At 42.4% G+C, this 15,854-nt stretch overlaps 1 protein-coding gene across 7 annotated transcripts in view; it reads left to right on the top strand.

The window, feature by feature from the left end:
• Positions 1-51: 51 nt before the first annotated feature.
• samd4a (sterile alpha motif domain containing 4A) overlaps positions 52-15,854 on the top strand; it is a 48,665-nt gene continuing 32,862 nt past the window's right edge. For all 7 annotated transcript variants that reach the window (XM_063880668.1, XM_063880667.1, XM_063880666.1 and 4 more), the window contains exons 1-2: positions 52-195; positions 1,184-1,873. In XM_063880668.1, coding sequence (XP_063736738.1) covers positions 1,678-1,873 — 196 coding nt within the window. In that variant the 5' untranslated portion in view covers positions 52-195; positions 1,184-1,677. The remainder of the gene's footprint in view (positions 196-1,183; positions 1,874-15,854) is intronic.

Genomic DNA, 15,854 nt, shown 5'->3' with positions numbered 1-15,854 from the left:
AAGTCTGAACGGCTGCCTTCCATCTTGACCGTGGTGCTTTACACCAGAGCTGCCGAGCAGAGCAGCCCGTCTGCTGGGGAGAGACAGAGGAAAAGTTAGTCAAGATGGCAAACCTCACAGACCCGGAGTGAAGGGGCACCGCTCCCCGAAAAAAGCTGAGCCTGTCGCCCTCAACAATGCGAACTGCTCCAGGAGGTAAGGACCATACAGCGCGGTTAACCGTTTTCACGACAATTCAAACAATTCATGGTAAAGTTTCAAAAAAAGGACTTTGTTTTGTTCACTCTTCTTTTCGGCTCCAGTATTTATTCAAGAAAATACTAACGAACGTAACCTTTCTATCTATCAGAACCAGACTTTGTGGAAAACACTTATCGTCTGTGTTAGTGGGAACGGTTAGTGTTATTTCGTAGCCGTTTATTTTAGTGTTGGGAAATTTAACTTTGCTTACATTAAAGTTACTCGGTTCTTCCATGGGAACGTTCTCGATACAGAGACGGGTGTATTCATTATTTTTACAAACTGCTCACACACATACATATCCGCCAACGGTCGTTCTTGTGTGCTGATGAAGCAAAGTGACAGTTTTAGACAGCGGCTAACGCTCAGTCTGCACCTAGCTTTCTCTTCGATGTTTCTTCCTTTCTGGCATAAACTCCCAACTACGGCCAGTCCTAAAACACATCTTCATAAGACTAACCTGCCATTAAAATAACGGAGGGAAGTTGCTGCTAACGTCTCTACAGCAGCATACAGCTCTGCCAACGGCCGCCGTCGGTAACCCGGCGTCCTTCCCTCGGAAAATTCCGGGATGCAGCGCCAGTAGTACCGACAGCTGTATTTTTAGGAATGGGTGGATACCAAAAACGAAAACTATTTATTTTTGTCTCGGCGGTGAATGCCACAAGCCTATGCGCAAAGCGATGGCGTGGAGGCGACCTATAAATGCAGTACGAGTTTTTGAAGGCTGTTTTTTCCTATTCCAGCAGCACAAAGTCTGCAGAGCTGAAGCAACAGGGACACTGTCGCATTTCGAGTTGGGTTGTCTTCTCTAGTGCAGTGTAAAAGTGTGTGCATGTGTATGAAAGAGAGGGAGAGGCATGTACAAGGAGCCACAAGAGAGCATTTTCTGTTCAAATGGTGTTTTTTCATTCCTCCACTAACTTCCAACATCCTCCTGCAGGCTTAAGAGGGATTCCCTGAAGAAAAATGCCAGCGAGGCTGAAGCTGATGTGACAGGCGTGTGCTGGAAGAAAGCTGACTCATCAAATATCAATCCCTCTGGGAGCTACTAAGCAGCAGTGCAGCTCATATCTCCTAATGCCTAGCTAGAAGAGATCTTCACACACACACTCCCCCGCCACCAGCGGAGATAATCAGAGAGGAGAAGACGTTGCAGAAACCCCCTCCTGCAGGAATATATCCAACACCGGTTGAAACTAATTTTAACACCAGAAGGCAAAACAGTGACTGCTGTCCAAGCCGCCAACAAAGCTAAGTATGGCATCACAGTGCTTCAGCTGAACTGACTCCCTGTGTATAGAAACATCAAGGATCAGCTGATAAGACCACCATCATTCTACGTGACTGTTACCCCAAACCATCAGTGTGAAATTTGGGTGAGGGCGCTCCTCCTTACCACCAAAGTCAGCCTGCCTTTTCCCCGCCTAGCAGACCATGATGTTTCGCGATCAGGTGGGAGTGCTAGCCAGCTGGTTCAAAGGGTGGAATGAGTGCGAGCAGACAGTGGCTCTGCTGTCTCTGCTGAAGAGGGTGAGCCGGACCCAGGCCCGCTTCCTGCAGCTCTGTCTTGAGCACTCCCTCGCCGAGTGCACTGAACTGCAGGTCCTTGAAGGAGAGGCCAACAACCCAGGTAAGACATCTGCTTAGACACCGTCATCTGCTACATCATCATCATCATGGAGATGCATTCACAGGCATTGAAAAACACACACAAGAATATAGAAGTTTTTTCCCTTTGGTGTTCAATCACTACATCTCCTTTACTTTTGTAGTTGATCTTTTTCTTTGTTCATTGTTCATGTTGTAGTTGTCACAGTCCTGCTCCAGGCAACATGTGTTTTCACGTAAGAAAGAGTGAGGAGCCACATTTTTAGAACTCTTATTACTTTTTGACCAAACATTTATCATTGCAAAGGGCTTCAAGGCCATCATTTCCCAGATGACTGTCCAAAACACTATTAACTAGCTGAGTCAGTCAGTCAGTCAGTCAGTCAGTCAGTCAGTCAGTCAGTCAGTCAGTCAGTCAGTCAGTCAGTCAGTCAGTCAGTGTGCCAGCCTATAGCGCTGTAGCTCTCTCTGGATTGGTATCACGCCAAGGCACCCAAGGGGGGTTCTGGCTGGGATTTGTTGCATCAGACTGCAGCGTGGCCATGGAAACAAAAACCCTGGCAACCAACTGGGCTCATGAAAAATAGAAAGAATAGCTGCCTCGATGGAGAGCAGGCGTCTGTGCGTACCTATGGCAACATCTGCATGCAGTAACACATCTGCTGGCTCACATTGAAGGTGACATAATGGCCCAGCCTCGCAGTGACACTCGCACATATTACACAGAGTTTCCGTCAGGGTTTACAACGGGCAGTGGCTGCACTTAATGCAGGCTGCTCTTTGTTATTGTTTAATATATGAAGCCGGTTACATCAAAGCCCACAACATGGAGTTCTCCTCAGTCGACCCCTCCCAAAGATAGACTGGTTCATATTGTCGGAGAGATCAAAGCTTCGTGTGGTGGTGGGGGGAGGTGATGTCTCCTTACAACAGGTTTTTTTTAATCTCTTTTTTAATCATGTTTCCAAATACAGTGCATCATGTTTGAGTCAAAGACATTCGCTTGTGATCTTTGTGTTGAGTCAGTCATAATTCACTCCTGTATATCTTAGTTTGTTAAAAACAAATTTCATTTGAAGCATGTGTTTGGTATTTGCTTTTTTTTACAATGTACGCCAACTAGACAGGTTGGATGTTTATGGATATGGTTGCATTTTATAGTCATGTGCTAGAGAGGAAGACTGGAAACCATGATCGCTGTATATTTTTACAATGACTTTGATCAAGTTAATAATTTAGTTTTAATTGACCCTGACAATACTTATTTTAACACTTGCATACCGGCTTTAATAAAGTAAAATGTACTGTATAAAGAAATATGAACATATTAGCAAACATTTATGTAACAACTTTTGTTATTAGGCCTTAATAATGCTATTGCTTGTTTCTTTTTGCTGTTTACTCAGCGCATTCTCTGACCTAATTTTACTTCAAGTGATGCATTTTATGCCCTTTCATAATTGCAAGTTTCTTAATCTATACACCTTTCTTGCTTTACTACAAGACCTATTATTCCCAAACAACAGCTCAACGTGCATTTTACAGTAGATTCTGTGTCATAAAACAAGACTGGTTCAGGATTAGGGCTTGTGTAAAACAGTACATCACGAATAACCTGACGCAGTAGGAGGGATTTCACCAAACATAATGACCTGATTAGATCACTGAGAACTCCGCTGTCCATGCTGTGTGCCTCTGAACAGCCCGATGATGACGGCCTGCTTTCGGTGTGTCATCAGGTCAGGGATTTACACTGTGAGGTAACCTTGGGGTTGGCAGTCACTCTTCTACAATTACACGAATACTAGTATTACAATTTCTTACTCCATATAATTCTCTTCCAATACATCAATCTGCTCAATTTAGGAAAGGTAATAATCACAGAAAGCACAAACAAGACCACACACCTGGATTTCCTTTTGATCTTTCCATTTGGGGAAACAGGTTAAACTTTTTTGTCCAATAATAACCTATACAATGTCAAGCTGCAGTTACAAATAAACAACAGAGTGCAGTGGAGGGGCCAACCTTATAGCCAGTAATATATTCAGGTTCTTTTGAAGCTTTGTACTTCCAAATATTCAGAAAATGGTGTTCATTTAATGTAGTCATGCATACAGTGTAGCTATGTTACCATCGTGTTAAAGCAACCATACTGTCAGGGTGAAGTTACATGGCAAAAACCTTTTCCCAGGCAAAGATGCTTTTGTATAATGCAGAAGACCATTGTTATTATTTAAAACAATCATGGTGGTGAAACCAGTACAAATATTCTGTGCAACACACTCTCTCTCTATGGAATCATGCTTAAAGAGATTTTAATGGACTTCCACTGTCGGTACCTCCAGAGTAAATGCTATGCCACGCCCTTGAGTTTTTACCCACCTGTGTCAGCTTGTGGTCACCTCCCGTCCGCTGATTCAGCTAAGTGAGACAGAATCAGCGCTGTAGACTTAACGTCACATGCGGCTGAAAAGTGGGAGATTGAGAACGTTGTCTGGTTACGTGATCCCTCTGGTATGTTGTGGTAACTTGTGTGCTAAGGTCTGGCAGATACATTGGTCTGCCGTTTCACTGGGCCGATACTGATCTTGTATTGATTATGGAGTATTTTCCAGTTTGAAGTCTTTTATTTCCACAGCTATACAAGGAGTATTTAAGGCCAAAACCAAAAGTGTGTGTTTGTGCATCAGTTACTGTGTTGCTAGTCTTTCTTTGTACATTTCTTAAGAGCTCTGTGGAAATGTATTGTAAACATGGCGTTGACGTTGACATGGAAATGTTCTTTAAGCTAAAGGCTTATCTTTCCTGTAAAAATGCTGCTGCCCTACAGATGTTTGATTTCATTTCTTTTAAATGTTACACAGGAATAGGAATTCAACACTAACTACCTGTATTTCTATCAATTTAAAAAAACAACACATTATTGGATTATAAGTTCAAAAATAGCTATTTTACAATCCATGCAAGCAGTTTTTTAGGGTCTTCTCCAAATGTGTTATTCCCCATAACGTCAGTCAAGCATGGTGCAAAACCACAAATCGCTGACATGCTGAAACACCTTTTCCCAGACCATGATCCCCATGAGCAGGAATATTAGTCAACTAATGAGTGAAGTGGACCTTGTTGCCGGTGCAGACCTGCCGGCGGTTAAAGGGTTAACATGCAGCTGGAAGTCTCGCGCTGAGTAGAAAAGCGCAACTATTTGGAAAGCGCTGTACAAATGAATGGAATCCTCAGTGACCTACTTCTCTGAACGGCTGAGAGGCGGCCTTGTTTTGGGACCAAGCGAGTGATGCGGCTTTATTTGTGACTTGAAAGGCAATCAAAGTCAATGGTGTCACTATCTCACTGGAAGACCGGCGGGGTAACCTCACAGGATTTATTATCTCGTAGTCATTATTTTATTAAATGGAGTTACCTGGAGTCATTTGTTTATTTTTGCTATTTTAGTAGATTTTAATTCAGACCATACCCAAAATCAACAAGTGAGATGCTTTCTATGATAGTCACTACCAAATGACCTCACAGATTTCACTGTGATTTTGTTTTTGAGGGAAGGAAAGTTTAAATGCTGGTTTTTCTCCTCTGAGTAATCGGTAGACTTCAGGGTTTTCAGTTCTGGTTATTTTGGTTGTTAGGGTATGTAACTTCCTGTTGCTCCTCCCCCCCTTAAGGAGAACAAAACTTCTTTTGAGACAATCCCAAGAGGGACAACATCAGATCAAGTTGAGAGGACGTGAAGTGGAGTGCTGTCTGAAGGATGACACACACACACACACACACACACACACACACACACACACACACACACACACACACACACACACACACACACACACACACACACACAGAGGGTGTAGGGTTAGTGTAAGGACAGGACAGTGGGGCTGGTGTTCTGAATGACTAACTTTATTTTCCTGTGGTGTGCTGCATGGTTGTTTGAACTGGAAGGAGGCAGGCACCTTGGATATGTATAAGCAGCTGTGTTGAAGAACCTGAGGCTGAAAGAGACAGAGCTCTGTGTTTGGGATAAGTGGCAGCAGTCGTTGCGTTTCATTGAACATTAGCCCATTTTCCTCCAATTCATCCCCTTCCACCATGTGTGTTAATTATTGTTACCTCATTGGATGTGAGAGCCTCAGTGTGCAGAATGAAGTGCACAGTGTGACTCCAGAGGGATCTTTTCATTTATTTCCTAAAGGGCGAAGGTTTTGTGCTCATCTTACATTTTAGATGAACATGTAGTCCTACAAATAAGCAGGATTGTTTGCGTTAATTTTAAAGTTAAGATATTCACTCTGATTATATTATTTTTCTAAAATCATGTCTAGAGGTGACCCTCATAAAATAAAGAAAAAGTCCCACCCTGCTATCTTTTTAGATGGTAATACTTTATTGTGCAATAGGTTGAGAATTGTATGCATTTAGATTGTTTTTCTGTCCTTGTTTTGAGGTATCCTTACCTGTAACCTCTTTTGCATGTTGGAATTATCGATCACAAAAAGCTTTTCATGAAAATAAGTGGTAGAGATTTAACATACTGTGAATATCTCCTCATGGACTTCTGTCTGTACAGTATGTGAATGACACAGAGAGCTTCTTACAGTAGAAACTGGAGGCTCTATCTTTTTTTGGAGGAATTTGCTTAAGCGTGTAAATGGACAACCTTTTTATTTACACCTAAGAGCACCAGCTCCTCAGAAATGTCAGGATTATTACAGGGGGTGAAGGGTTGGGGGACTGGGGAATTTGAATTTGTAAAGCTGTTTAAAACTAGGTCAAAATATGACTTCAAGCTAAAAAAAAACCCTTTTGGTTGCTGTTGGGACTAGCTAGGTCTTTAGTATTGTAGTGAGAGAGAAAGCGTATTATGCATGACTGTGTGTAGGATGATTGACATGTAGGGAAAGTCTGTGTTGTATAATGGCTAGTATTACTCAGTAGATTCCTGTTGCACTCTCTGCCTAAACTAGGTCTGATGAAAACCTGCGCTGGAAATCAGCATTCCTGGCTTAGGCGGAAAATGGTTCCGGTGTTGGGGATACTGTCTAGGAATGTGGGCACGTCAAAGCACACTTGAGTTAGGCGCTCAGCGAGAGTTGGAAGGGGGCTTTTCCAGCGTGTGGGGAAAAAGACACAGTGGAAAGGGAAAGCTGATTCCACCTTCAGTGGAGCTAAGGTCTCCTGAGTACACCATGGTATGGAACAGGAGGAGTGAGAGGAGGAGGAGCAGGAGAAGGGACGGGTGGGGCGAGGAAGGGAAAAGATGAAGACTCACAGAAAACTGGTGCCATTTACAGCTGAAGCTCATTCACTCCTTTCTCTGCTTGGTCAAACTTTCCCCGAGTTCTATGGTTTTGATTTAGTTTTCCCCTGGAGGAGCGTTCCATACCTTTCTTTGAGGCGCTGGTATTACTCTTTAACTTATTGTTGTTGACCTGCTTTGCCAGGAGAGTAGCTATAAATACTTGGCTCCAAAGAAATACAAAGTTAAAAGTGGAAGCTATGTGATCTGATTTTTCACTCTCTCTTTTTCCATTTGTCAACATCCTTTGTGCCTTTCTAAACATCTCATTGGCCAAGAAAGAGTGAAGAGAGAAAACTCGGGCGCCAAACTATTTCATCGCACCCACGCATGAGCAAACAGTTTATTTCTGGAAGTTGACGGCGTGTTCTGTGAACTTGTTCTGAACCTCAGGAATGGGGACAGACAACCTGCCAAAACGCCCAGAGGGGAAAACGAAATAAAGCTGGTCTTTTTCCCTACAGCAAAGGCTTCTTATTTTCACTTCTTGCTTCCAGGTGTGTGTGTGTGTGTGTGTGTGTGTGTGTGTGTGTGTGTGTGTGTGTGTGTGTGTGTGTTTTTTTCTGTGTATATTTGTGTGCGTTTTTTTTCTATCCGCATGCAAAAACAAGAAGATGGACTAGCTGCCAAAAGGACTCCACCAGGCTGATGGAAGCTACTCGAAGCCTCAGACATGTCGGGCCGTTGATACTATCTCTGAGAGAGGCGGACGAGGTGTCACTGATAGCAGGGATTATGCAATCGAGTGCTTCATAAATCCTAGAGGTTTAGTTTCTCACAGAACCCTTCTGTCCTTCTTTATGAATCTGATCCCAGCTTTGCTTTCCCTAGCAAGTTGGATTACTGCACCATGTGTGTATCTGTGTATGTTTACAACCCACCTCCAACTAAAAGGCGCACTACAACGTCAGTAGGGATTGAGTAGCCAGTCTATTAGCATTCGGTAAGTGTTTTAAACAGACAAAATACACACGTTCAGCTGGTGGATTATATCATTTTAATGGTAAATAAATTGAACAGGTTGTTTCATGGTATGGCTTTGAGGTCTGAAGGGGTTTTTGTATGTTTTTTGGCACAAAAGGGGAAAACGACATTTATTTCCTATTCATTTTGAAAGCAGACAAACACTGAACACACGCTCATAATCCAGTAATGTCAAGAACTTTTACAAATGGTGCGTAAGTATAAATAAAACAAACAAAAGTCCTTTTTCATATTGTTGCTCTTACCTCATTTCAAACCGATGAACTCGCGAAAGAACTTGTAGACGGACTTAACCACTTCCAGTATGAAGTCAGAAACAAACACTCCTACATTGTTGATATTGGTTTGGCCCAGTCTGAACCTTCACAAGAGGCTTGTAGAACCTTATCCAGGGGGAAAGACTGGAATGGTCTCTCTTTCTTTTTTAGCCTTCCTCTTGCATTACAAATAAATCAAATGTTTGTTGATGCTATTTCTGGAGCTCTAATGTGGCTGGACTTGGTCAGGGAACCTTGTTGACACAAAGCTTCAATCCAATCCTTAATTATTCATTGAACATTATCCAGCTTGGTTTAGCTAACAGACAGTAGTAGGGTTTGATTCTGAAGGTGCATCCAAGCTAAACTAGGGCGGAACTCTGTGTGTGTACAGTTACACCCTCAGTGAATTATTAAGGTTTAGATGGTGTGTGTATATCTGAAAAATCTAAATATAGTAGCAATTCAGTGTAAGTCTGACTTCAAGTGTGAGGGTAAGTTGTAAACGCCATCTTAATTTACTTCCTTTATTAGTAACGAGAGAAAACGTAACACTACAGTGTGTGTGTGTGTGTGTGTGTGTGTGTGTGTGTGTGTGTGTGTGTGTGTGTGTGTGTGTGTGTGTGTGTGTGTGTGTGTGTGTGTGTGTGTGTGTGTGTGTGTGTGTGTGTGTGTGTGTGTGTGTGTGTGTGTGTGTGTGTGTGTGTGTGTGTGTGTGTGTGTGTGTGTGTGTGTGTGTGTGTGTGTGTGTGTGTGTGTGTGTGTGTGTGTGTGTGTGTGTGTGTGTGTGGAAGAGAGAAAGAAAGGGATAGCGTGCAAGAGCGAAGGAGAGAGGGTGAGAACAGGTGAGGGATAGCAGTCCATCTCATAGATGACCAGTGAGTCTCGTCCTGACCAGACCAGACATACAGGCGTATAATGTTTCCCCATATAGCCCCCAGTCCCGCCCTGCCCCTTCCCCACCCTGCTCTCAGGCATCTGACAGTGCTATACACTACACCGCTTGTGTGCGGAGGCTGTATAAGTTTGGCTTGGTCCTTTCAACTTCATACTGTCACCCAGCTACTTTTGAGGAATCAAAACAGCTGATTTCTATTCTCTAACCTAAGAAATGGTTTGTATATCTCTGGGAAAGTCAAATGTAAGGCTGTTGTATTGCACTGCATTTAATTATAAAGATGTACTTAATAAAGTGGCCAAATTATTGCCAGCATGTAATCAATAAATGCTTTATTCATAACATGAGGGTACGCTGACAGTGGGGACACAGCAAGGTGCCACTGAGCACACGCATATTTACTTTTGATTGGCTGACATGCTGTTGGCTCCGACAGACAGGGTGACATTAGCAGAACTGGTTGGCGAAAAAAGCCCTATAGCAACAGTTGCCAGGGCGTTCATACAACTGAAGTCTTTAAATCCCCGATGGGTGGAAATGACCTCATTGAAAGCAGACTCCTCCAGGAAGCTGTGTTCAACTAAATATTCAAGACAAACCAAGACGCTCAGGCCAGGAGTTGGAGTAGAAGTTTTTATCAAAGACTTTTCACAATAAAAGCCCACAAAGAAATCAGTCTCATGCTTTAGGAATTACTAAGGGTAAGGGATCTTTGGTTTTACTTCACATCAGATCACATGACTTTATTTTCTGTCTTACTTTAATAGCTAATAATTAGTCGTTATATTTTTGATTTCTTAAATTCTCCATATACAGCTCTGGAAAAAATTAAGAGACCACTGCAGCATTATCAGTTTCTCTAGTTCTACTATTTATAGGTATGTCTTTGCTTTAATTATTATTATTACTGTTTGATTGTATTCTTTAAACTACTGACAACATTGTGTTGGAATTCAACAGACACTGGAATGGCGGCCATACATGTAGAAATTGAGATTTAAGAACAATTTGGAGTGTTCTCTTAATTTTTTCCTTAGCTGTATTTATTTATGAAATAGGAAACTGACAGTTGTTAAGCCTCGTGTTAAGCCAAACGCACCATTTAAGATCTGTAAACCTTTCTTATTTTTACTGATAGCAAGATGTCCATCACACTCCTCCAGTAGTCAGGGAAGTTAGGAAATGAGTATTTTAAAGAATCATATTCACTACGGTCTAAACAAGTGTACACTGTACATCAATAATATCAGTTTAACTTACAGCAGATGATCTTAATTATATTACTTCTGGTCCTGAGGAGAAACTGAGAACTGTACACAGAAGAAAGTATAATAGGTATAAATCAATACCTACATTTTCAGGTGCTATTTGGTTGTTGACAGTTCAGAGAATAACGTAAACTGATGTGCACCCACTCGGCTGTCGTGTTTAACTACTGATCTAGTGAACGTAGAGGGAGGCTCTAGTGGCCTCAGGCTGTTGTCGTGTTTTTCTGAATGGGTTTGTGCTGTGTCTATTCACATAGTGTTGAAGCCGGATGCTGAAGCTATGTCCCTCAGGCTGCGGACAGCCGAGAATGCTGGGTAAACACGTCTGTCTCACACATTCCACATGACACTCGAATGTACATCAGAAGCTGCAGCAAAACGCACCCACTTTATCACAAGAGTGCAGGAGGGACCAGCCTCAGGACTCTGACTGGGCTGCAGGCAGTGAACACAATGGTGTGGTCAAGCCAGTTAGTGACATGCTTCGAGAGGGCACATATTAATGCAACCCTGATTTCAGACCTTAGTGTGATAGCAATTTTATTACATTTGGTATAAAGGCCCGGGCATTGCTGCATTAATAACAGTGCTTTTGCTTTTGTTTGACCATAAGCACTGTGCAGCAAAAGAGACCTGAATACCCACTATTTCCCTTTTCCACATAGACTTAAACCGTCACCGTCTTTCAATCTTTTCCTCTGTGTATCTGCTAGTTGTTGTTTGTCAGACCGCAGCCATTAAGTAGTTCACTAAGACGCATCCTTATTAAGTTTGCAAATGTACCGGAAACAATTACCTAAACCACACCATCAATACAGTGTGTGTGTTGTGTGTGTGTGTGTGTGTGTGTGTGTGTGTGTGTGTGTTGTGTGTTCCCCTTCTTCCCAGCAGGTACGGAAATAAACCTTTCCTCCACAAAGGAAAATAATTATCATTCTTGTAAAAGGAAGGAAGGGGGGGCTTTAAACCGTGCGAGAGACGGACAGAGAAATGGAGGCAGAAAGAGAGAGCGGCTATTGGGCCCCTGACTGCCATATCCTTAAATAGAGTTGTGGGCTTCTCTGGTCCAGCCCTGGCAGAGCAGACGCTCACATTCCCCACATAGCTGCGACTGCCACATTCAGAGTCTCCTGAACACTGGAGCTCTACGTACACTTCCACAGGTAGACTGCAAATGATTTGCCGTGCTTCCCCCCCCCCCCCCACCCTGCTTCCTCTGAACCCCCAAACGCCAGTTGCAACTGCAGCAGGGGAGAAGAGGGGATGTTGATGAAAGACTCAAGAGGAAGTGGGAAGCGAGGGGGGTTGGAGTAAAGGATAGCAAGGAATTGTTCTCCATTCACACAGCAGCCGTGTCCTATAGGAAACCTCCCCCACTGCTGGGAAAAAGACGAGACAATAAGAAACCATCTTCAGGCCTCTTCTCACACTCAAAACACACACATGAGTTCTAGTAGCATGAAACAAGTAGCCATGCACGACAAAAAGATGGAAACCACTGAAGTTTTTGGTCTTATTTAAGTTTAAATATCATCCAAACACAACTTGTGATATTTGACCTTTAACCTTTTAGAAAGAAATGGTTCGATAGTCGTCCTTTAAGTGCAGAGATGAATTCTACCTGAATGATCCCTCAAAGATGTAGAGATTTCCTTGTTTTTTTCTCTGGTTCGTTCATATTAAACTGAATATCTCAGGATGTCTTTTGGTCTGACAAAACAAAACATCACCTTGGAAACTGGAATGGTAATTTTTCACTATTTTTAGACAAAATAATCGCTTTTTGTCTTTCCACTCTAAATCCTTTGTTGGAAGTTTGTGTTGATTTAGCATCACATGTTAAACTAATGATAAGACCTGGATGTCTTGACCTGGCAGCCATTGTTTGAATGAGCTCTTGAGTGGACGTGGCATGATGTCAGACATCGTGAAGATCACTTTCCTCTGATGCAGCCATAAAGGAGGAAGCTGGATGCTGGTGTGTACAGAAGCCGTGTTGATGTTTTCCTTTTCCTGTGAAAGAGGGAGACACATGTTTAACTCACCGTCTGGCAGGTGTTTCCCACTTTACAAGAATCATCCCACACATTTTGGCAACTGTTTAAAACATTACCCACTATATATAAATAACCATCCAAGAGGAAATTACTTTCTTTACAACTACTGTATACCAACAGTGCTACACACACACACACAAACACACACACACACACACACACACACACACACACACACACACACACACACACACACACACACACACACACACACACACTCTCACACTCACACACACTGTCAAAACCAGATGAGAGCCGTGCCTTTTTATATAATGTTCTATAAATTGACCAGGTGTACAGTGTTCCTCTGTTCTATCACATGAATCTGTTGTTGAAGCAACCTGGACACACTGATTTCATTCAGAAAAAGTCATTCCTGAACAAAGTTTGTGGACATAATCGCTATTACTTCAGTACTCCTAAGATATTGTGGCGTAGTTTCCACATTTGACCCGTTTACAGTTGTCTTCTTTTCTTTGTATTATAATTTTTTTCAGTATCTGTCCCTTTTTGTTTAATCATGCAGGAGTCTTTGCTTTCCATGACAGGTGTTTTGAAGCCTACATTTCTATAATGCCTCCTGGGTTCCGTTATGACAGTAAAGTGATGTGGCAGGAAAGATTGGACTGACCAGTTGTGTCACAGATATTGTCCAATGGAACACACAATCACAGCAGACTAAACATTTACAAACAAAGTCTTATGTCACACTCACCTAACTCTAAACTTGTAAGGTGACCTGATATGGAAAAACTAAGGGCAGTGTAATAGAGTGAAATAGCACCAGTGCGGTCAGAGCAGCTTTAAGAACCTTTAACCTACCACAGTCTGCAAAAGGACCGGTTCCTGGCACCCCGGCCTTCACTGCCATCCTGTGTGATCAACGCTGTCAGCAGCCATGCAGGACAGTGGCTTCATATCCCATGAGCTTGTATACTGTCTCAACTATAATCAGAATACACACTATCAATAGCTTCTGACTATGTGCTAATAAGATGTTTGTCTTCACATCTCAAGTGATGATCAAAGCTAGTAAAATGTGAGTTTTTAATGTAAAGTGACCGCCTCTTATTTAGGAGGGTAATTCTTGGTTCTCACAATAGAGCGGTGCACACAAATTAACAGGCTCTTATAATAGTTGAAGCATAAATGCTTTAGCTGGTTATTAAAGGTAATGTTGAGTTTTATATAAACTACATTAAAGTGACATGGCTGCGCGTCACCACGGCTAAGATAAGTGAAACTAGTGTTCGGGGTGATAGCAGTCTTATTTAGTCAATGCAACCACCATTTTTAAGACCGGTGAGTGTTTACTGACGGACGATATGCTGTATAACAAAATGTGAAACTCTTGTTAGCTTGCATAAACCACAAACCTTTATTTCAGGCATCTAACCAAAAACGAATTACATTTTTTTTTGCTTCAGGTTTTAGGATCCCTGAACCATTCAATAGTGGTGGTAGTGATCAGAGGCCAACTATCTAACACGTCCCACTCAAAGGTCGCAAATCACAGACAGGTGGTTTAGTTATCCCTTTGTCTCCCTTTGTCCCTTTTGGTTAATGGAAACCAGGCTATTAATTTCTCTTGGCTTTAAGAAATAAGCTTGCTGTAGAAAACTGACAGCCAAGACTTGAAACGGATGCACGTCAGTCATGTTGGTTTAAAACGGCATTTTGTCCAAATATCCAGATCCGAGCGCCACGTGTTGAACAGAAAGTCCGACAGCAGTGAGTAAATCACCTGCCGACTGCTTTCCTGACAGGTTGACTGCCTGTTTCCTCTCAGCTTTACCTGTCCAACACGATGATGACTGACACGCAGATTAGTTAGATGGACAGCGAAACATTTTCTCTCTCTGCTCCCCTTTTCCTCAGTTCACCGCCCTTTTAGTAGGCAGGTACAGGTGATGTGTATGTGCATTGTTTTAAGGATATCTGTTACATAGCTTTAATGGAGATTCAAGGCTAGACCAAAAATTAGATTTAGATTTTTATACGCTGCCACCCCTGTCAAACAAAGATAATTACCATTGAGACCATTGCCATTAAGCATGCCCCCTGCTGTGTTTTAATTCTGCTTAAGGAATATTTTAAAACCTAACTAGACAGGAGTTCATAGCCCCCCTTTTCCTCCTCCTTCCCCTCATTCAGTTATGTGTCAGTAGGTCAGGCTAAGGCCAAGGTCAGTCTGATCCCACAACACTTACTCGCTCTCTCTCTCTCTCTCTCTCTCTCTCTTTCTCTCTCTCCCCCCCATCCCCCATTCACTTGAAACCTGTTGACACCAATGAACGTTCTAATCGGTCTCTTGTATCCACCCCCTTCCTTTTTACCTTTGTGTGTGTGTGTGTGTGTGTGTGTGTGTGTGTGTGTGTGTGTGTGTGTGTGTGTGTGTGTGTGTGTGTGTGTGTGTGTGTGTGTGTGTGTGTGTGTGTGTGTGTGTGTGTGTGTGTGTGTGTGTGTGTGTGTGTGTGTGTGTGTGTGTGTGTGTGTGTGTGTGTGTGTGTGTGTGTGTGTGTGTGTGTGTGTACGGGGCCCCAAAGCTTGTGGGAGCCTGCCTGCACTCCTTGTCAGAACATGGACTCTCTCTCTCTGTCTGTCTCTGGGTGGGGCGATGCAGCATTAGATCATTTCCATCATATATCTGCTGTTCCACATCTCTCCAATGTATATAGTCAGACCAGCTCCCCCTTTCTCTCTTCAGGCTTCCATTCTTTCTGTTCTGTCTTTCTTCTTCTGCATGTTTTTTAAGTGCTACTTGTGTCTTGGTTTTGGCGCTATTTCACTTTTTCTTTTTTTCTTGTACTTGTTTGTTTTTGTAACTGTTAAAAAAAAAGATAGTTTACTTTAAGTCTGACTTTATATCCATTTTTATTTTGTGTTTGTTGGCCGGGTCTCCCAGTCTTTTTTCATTTAGTTATCTTGATTTCTTTCACTATTCCCTTTTTTCATTCAGAAGAAGACAGACTTCTTTGAATTGTTTTACTCATTTTGGTCTACCTTTTGCTTTGTGATTGATTAGTCGGTCTGTAACATTTTTTGTATCTTATTTTCTGTTGATTCTGTTGCTCCCTGCTGTTAGACAAACTTCAAACATTCTGGTCTGTACAAAGTAAACATGCTCCTGGAAATGTGTCTTTACAGTGTGTACATGTCAACTAGAAAGTAATTAAAGCAGATCAAATAAAGAAAGTAGCTCCCCTCCTCTGAAATATTCTTGGCAGGTAC

Source organism: Eleginops maclovinus, chromosome 4 (genome assembly GCF_036324505.1).
Source record: "Eleginops maclovinus isolate JMC-PN-2008 ecotype Puerto Natales chromosome 4, JC_Emac_rtc_rv5, whole genome shotgun sequence".
Classification (NCBI taxonomy): domain Eukaryota; kingdom Metazoa; phylum Chordata; class Actinopteri; order Perciformes; family Eleginopidae; genus Eleginops; species Eleginops maclovinus.
Note: the sequence above shows the minus strand (reverse complement) of the source record. Positions and strands in the feature narration are given on the sequence as shown.